The following is a 5823-nucleotide window of genomic DNA, read 5'->3' as shown; positions in this document are numbered from 1 at the left end:
ACCAAGAGCTTGTAACACTTCAAAGAGAAAGGAAAAATTTAAATCGCATCATATGACCCCTTTAACTTGTGGGAACGTGATAAACTGTTGTGGCCACAAGATAATTTTGTCGAGGTAACGACATCCTTATGTCGATGTGAAGTCGTGACCTCAAGATCCTATGTTGAGGGAACAAGAACAACATCCATTTATAGTGGCCACGAGTTTAATAGGTTGTTTGCACATGACGTCACTGATGACGCACGAAATGCAGCTGGAGGGCAGGAAGTGATTTTTCTCTCCATAGAAATCACCAGCAGAAACTCAAAATGCCTGTGTTTTGTGTTGTTTATGGATGCTCAAATAGGCCAAACCGAGAAACCACACGGCGCCAAGAAGATGCATCTGATCACTCTACACAATAATCTAGAAACAATGTGCATGAACACCACAACAGCTTAAGCTGCAAACTTTGCAAAACACAACATTTATGTCACTGCCAAAACTTTTGGCCATGACTATGGTTTAATGCATAAACAAACCATAGCAACCTGGGATTATCATAGATGATAAAACATTTTTATCCATCCCACAGTCTTGAAAATTTGTTAACTGATCGTGTCTTTTTATTTAATATTTGTATATTATTATTATTAAACTGTAATATAATAATATAATAATAATAATAATAATAATATTATTATTATTATTATTATTATGTTAACTGTTTAGGGCTATATATTTATTTTTATTATATTTATTGTTGTATTTCCCCTTTCAATTCGTGTATCGCTTTACCTAATTAACGTTCTGTATAATTATTATTAATATGCTACCATATTTTTTGCAAATACTGTAAACGCCTGACAATTATGCCAATTAAAGTTTTGACTTTATGATTGTATTAACGCCAGTGTGTGACGATAAATGAACGTGTTGTGTTTTCATTTACAAATGATAAACGAATTATTCATTCCTCAACGAAACACTATAGTATTATAATTGTAGTATATTAGTTAGCTGAAATAAAATGAAATATATGTTAAATTCAACCTTTAAACTGCACTTCCAGTAAAAATTCCAGTCATACAGCTTAATCAAAGTTTTATTGGCATGTCTTCTTAATGAGCAGAAGAGACTTCTTTAAAAAAAAAAAATTACAAATCTTACTGATCCCAAAATATTTGTGGAATGCCCCTTCTTTTAAAGTGTCAAACTTAAAAAAAAAAGGTTTATTTTACTGTAAAAATATTTTTTTCATAATTCAAACGCTACCCACTGCGTGGAATAACCTAGAATGTTTTGAGTAATATTTAATGTATTATTTACAAAAAGAATGAGAGTATGACTGTCTATATCACTCTTGTCTACAGATACAGGTCATATATGGAAACATCTTGAAAAGGCTCTCTAAAGTTCATATGTGACAGTTTTTTACTGCTTGTCAGCTCAAATCTGTATCCCCCATCCCTCCACCTGTGCTCAACACTGTATTGAACTGCCACGGAAGTGAATTGTGATCTCAATTTAAACGGACACAGATGCCTCGATGGAGGACTTGTACCAGCAAACACTTTCATTGGTCAAGCCCAGTAGCTCAAGGGCTGCTTTTGTGTGTTTTAACCTTTGGAGTGATACTACCTATATGCTGTCATCGTCTCCTTTACTCATATTATTTTTTAAAGACTGTTTATCTTGATTCACTAAGTGATGTAGCACTACAAGAAAGCTACGCCAGAGGCCAGGAAGCCCTGCATTTCTGGGAAGCAGCAGCTTCTACGAAAAGCCTGAAAGACCCGTTGGAAAAAGTTGCCAAGAATCCGGATCTCTTGGTCACTGTCGTGACAGCCAGGAGAGCAGAGGGGAGGGACTATCACTACCTGTTACAAGTTGCACAACAGCTCCATTCTCTCCTCAAATCGTGTGGCGAAAAACCATGTGCTGAGGTCATGCTCTGTGACGTCGAAAGCGGTCCCACTTTAAATGAGGATGCTCTGCTTTTGGAGAAACAGTTTTTGGTTGTTAGACTTTCTCCAGATGAAAGGTGGCAGAACAGAGACGTGGCCAACATCTTCGAGAAGGAGAAAAGAGATTATGTTTACTGTCTACGCAAAGGATGGGACCTGATGAGGCCGAAAAACGTTGTTGTCCTGGAGGATGATGCACTTCCCTTGACAGATTTTTTTCCATCGGTTAAAAACATACTGTCGCGGAGAGTTGCGCTTAATACTTTATACATAAAACTCTACCATCCAGAACGTCTGCAGAGATACTGGAATCCAGAGCCTTATCGCATTCTAGAATGGATGGGTCTCGGCCTGTTTGGGGCTACAATCCTCCTCCTGTTGTTATCTCACTATACACCTCTTTCTTTTACCTTCTCAGCTCTTCATTTTCTCTTTCTGGCTCTCTACGTAATGGCCGTGGCTGAGCTGGCAGGGAGGCACTATCTCCTGGAGATCAGACGGCTTTCACCTCAGCTGTATGCTGTGTGTCCAGCCACTGAATGCTGCACCCCTGCTATGCTTTATCCAGGTAACGCTTCCATTCGAGCTGCCGAATACCTGGACCAGGCTGTCTGTGCTCAGGGAAATGCGAAAGACATGGTGCTGTACAAGATAGCCAGATCGAGGCCAGGTGAGAAGGCACACAGTGTTGAACCCAATCTCATCAAGCATATTGGAGCTTACTCATCCATCAGGACGAACCCCGTTCCACCAAGATTAATATGACATCAGATTGTTCTCATAGAACATGTCAAGTTAAATATAAAACATATTTCAGGCACGGTTTTAACACATACTCATTGAGAAGTTAGACACAATAACAATTAGATTGGGGCCCAAAAATGGTCTATACTCACATACACTTATTTATTTGGATATAAATAACAAAAATAAAACTTAGAGAAGTTTTATATATGTGACCCCTTGTTTGCTGCAGCTTCGGACACCGATGCTTTAAGAATGTGATGTATTTTTATACACATTTCTATCTTGACTAAAGAATGGGATGTTTCAATTTTGCAGTCTTTACAATTTTATATATTTGAGATTGATATATTATTATTATTATTATTATTACTTGCATCTGCTAGAATGATCATTATCTTTCATTAGTGAATTTCCTGGTTTCGTTTATATACCACACCAGTAATAAAATAATTTTATATTTCATGGCTGAAATTTGATTATGTTTAAAGAAATCATAGCTGGTTGTTTTCCAGAAAACTAGTTTTTAATCAAGTTTTGAGATTTACACCTAGAATGCTGCTTGTCTTTTAAAATAATGTTATCAACTTTTGTCTATTTACAGTGCATAAAAATTGATTTTTTGCATCAGAAGGGAATTAATAGGGTTATGAAAATGACTTTATATCAACCATAAATTAATGGCAAGTTTGCACAGTCAAAACACTTTAAAATTAAGATAAAAATATCCCCAGATACTGATTTATTTACATTAAAAGAGAGAGAGAGATTGTTTGCATGGACTTGTATTGATCTCTCAATTTATGGCGTTTATAGAAATCGCTTTTGGTAGAAAATAAATATTATTTTAAATTTTACAGTTGTTGGTGTCTTTTTTTTATTTTTATACAGGCTCTGCGTTTCACTGTTTTTATATACACCCACATACATACATACATACATACAAGTTGATAATAAATTATATGATGTTGTGGTGTTCCTCTTGTGTTGAGATCTCAGAGTAAATTACAGCGTAAACATAAGGGAACAATGGGTTAATCATAACAGTCGTTGGGGTGTTTTCTTGAGCCTGTGGATCCTCTCCGCTATTTCCGCTGGATTCAGTCACATGACCGGTCAAAATACACATCATTGCGTACTCCGTTTTAAAGAAATAGTATATTGAATTCTTATATATGTTCTTGACAATTTATATTATTCGCTCCATAATTGTTTATTTGGAGGTTAAAGCCAAATAAGACATTTCCACCTTTTGGAATATGCGGGATTTAGCCAATCAAATACTACTATGGCGAGGCCTCATCTTGTGAATATTAATTAGATATGGCGTTCATCCTATCAAAGCAAGGCATCTCCTCAGTGGAAGGCTGTGCTTTTTAATATTAAATAGATCATCCTCGCGTTGATTGGTGAGATGGCTTGTCTACTAAATATTAATTAGGTCATTGTGACGTTCGGTGATTTTCCATATATGAAGGCGTGGATCATAAAGTTGTAATAGCGAGGCCTTCGCCATACTAGGATGAGTAAATTCGCTTCGTTTGCAAGATGAACTTTTTCCAGACGGGATTTCCTGCGAACTGGCTCTGTATCAGCTGCGTAAGGACAGGGAAAGTTTGAGGAATAGAGAAAAATGTCTGAGATCGAAAAACCAAAGGGCCATGCTTTATCAAAGGATAAAGTTTTAACCAATGGAGGAAATAATGTGTCCAGTAACCCTTCAGATGAGATGACAGAGGTAAGTTATGTTACGTGGATATGGTGTTCTTGAAAACTTGTCCTCATCAATGAGCCGCAAAATGTAAAAATCTAAACAGATGGGTTTAAAAAACAAGCTCAGCTTAATAGATGGAACTCTGATTCTAAGTTTAGATTGTTTGGTTGATTAATTTGGGATAGAAAGTCTCTTGAACTTAACGCACCATCTTCCTTGTCAAGATAAAAAAAGAGAAGCACTAAAAAAAGTTAGCCTTTTGCAAACATTTCAGACGTTCTTTACTTGTTAATTGTTTATCATTTGTAGAGAACTGCATTGTTATGATAGTCTGCCATACAAACGTAATTATGCATGGACTAAACTGTTAACTGTAAGAATAACCATGCACATATTAATCCTATTTTTTTCAAAGGGTTTTAAGTGATGGCTGTAGTTTGAAAAGGTGTTATAGGAACAAAAATATACAAAATAGTTTTGATAAGCTGATATGACCTATGGTGTGCCACTCCATTTAATTCAGTTTTACACAGCCTTTTGCTAATTATTTAATTTATTAAGTGTTATTTATGCAGATTTTATGAAATGATATTAATTGAGAGATTACATGGAATATTTGCACTTTTATAAATCCATTTGTCACTCCACAGAAGCATTTAAAATGAACTAGAAAAGGTGAGGTGGATAAATAAATTATTTTATGTGGACTATAATGGCCTATCAAACTGGTTTATATTCACTCTTTTTGGTCTCTGGTTTTTGCTGATGTTGTTTTAGAAATTCGACCTTGCCACAGTCTATGTGTCAGATGCCCAGTATAACAGGAACATCTTTTTTGATACTTCACCGCAGGCTGTGAGGTAAGAGATGATGTTCTAGCAATCATTTACATAACTTGGACTATTACTAGATTATGTATTATAATAATATCTGTAAAATATTCCACAGGCTGTACTTGTTGTACAATCACTGGTTCATGCAGACGCTGGTATACACATTCATCATTGTAAATCTTGCTCTGGCTCTCTTTGAGGATCCTGCTGTTGTGCCACTTCCTATATGGGTATGACTTACATTTAAAATGTATTCAGCCAAGCAGTGGTTTAATCATTTATCCAATGTGTATTTCGTTTCAGACCTTTGTGTAGTTTTGTGAATGGGTGGTTGAATATTTCTTGGATGCTCACTGTTTCTATCTTTATTTAACTATAAAGCATGTATTATGCTCTATATTCTGAAATGAAAAATTGCCTATGATTGTGTAAACAGGGAAACTTCCTAAACACTGACACTGTATATTTAACATTTTTATATATAATACATTGTTTTAAATGTTTTAACACTGATTGAATTTGCAATATACTGTACTCTCCAAGTGCATAATTTGGCTAGCAACATAAAAGAGAGCTTTTACGACAT

At 35.5% G+C, this 5823-nt stretch overlaps 2 protein-coding genes across 2 annotated transcripts in view; both read left to right on the top strand.

Annotated features, from left to right (window-relative positions):
• LOC107695048 (transmembrane protein 246-like) overlaps positions 1-3533 on the top strand; it is a 4759-nt gene extending 1226 nt beyond the window's left edge. Inside the window, exon 2 of the mRNA XM_016494831.1 lies at positions 1353-3533. Within this exon, the coding sequence (XP_016350317.1) occupies positions 1521-2711 (1191 nt within the window). The 5' untranslated portion in view covers positions 1353-1520 and the 3' untranslated portion in view covers positions 2712-3533. The remainder of the gene's footprint in view (positions 1-1352) is intronic.
• Positions 3534-4169: 636 nt separating this feature from the next.
• The window catches only part of LOC107695047 (two pore calcium channel protein 1-like), an 8631-nt gene continuing 6977 nt past the window's right edge, over positions 4170-5823 (top strand). The window contains exons 1-3 of the mRNA XM_016494830.1: positions 4170-4428; positions 5182-5264; positions 5353-5467. Coding sequence (XP_016350316.1) covers positions 4324-4428; positions 5182-5264; positions 5353-5467 — 303 coding nt within the window. The 5' untranslated portion in view covers positions 4170-4323. The remainder of the gene's footprint in view (positions 4429-5181; positions 5265-5352; positions 5468-5823) is intronic.

This window comes from Sinocyclocheilus anshuiensis, unplaced genomic scaffold, assembly GCF_001515605.1.
Source record: "Sinocyclocheilus anshuiensis isolate Anshui unplaced genomic scaffold, SAMN03320099.WGS_v1.1 scaffold26, whole genome shotgun sequence".
NCBI lineage: Eukaryota > Metazoa > Chordata > Actinopteri > Cypriniformes > Cyprinidae > Sinocyclocheilus > Sinocyclocheilus anshuiensis.
The sequence above is the reverse complement of the archived record's forward strand: the minus strand, read 5'-3'. Positions and strand labels throughout refer to the sequence as shown.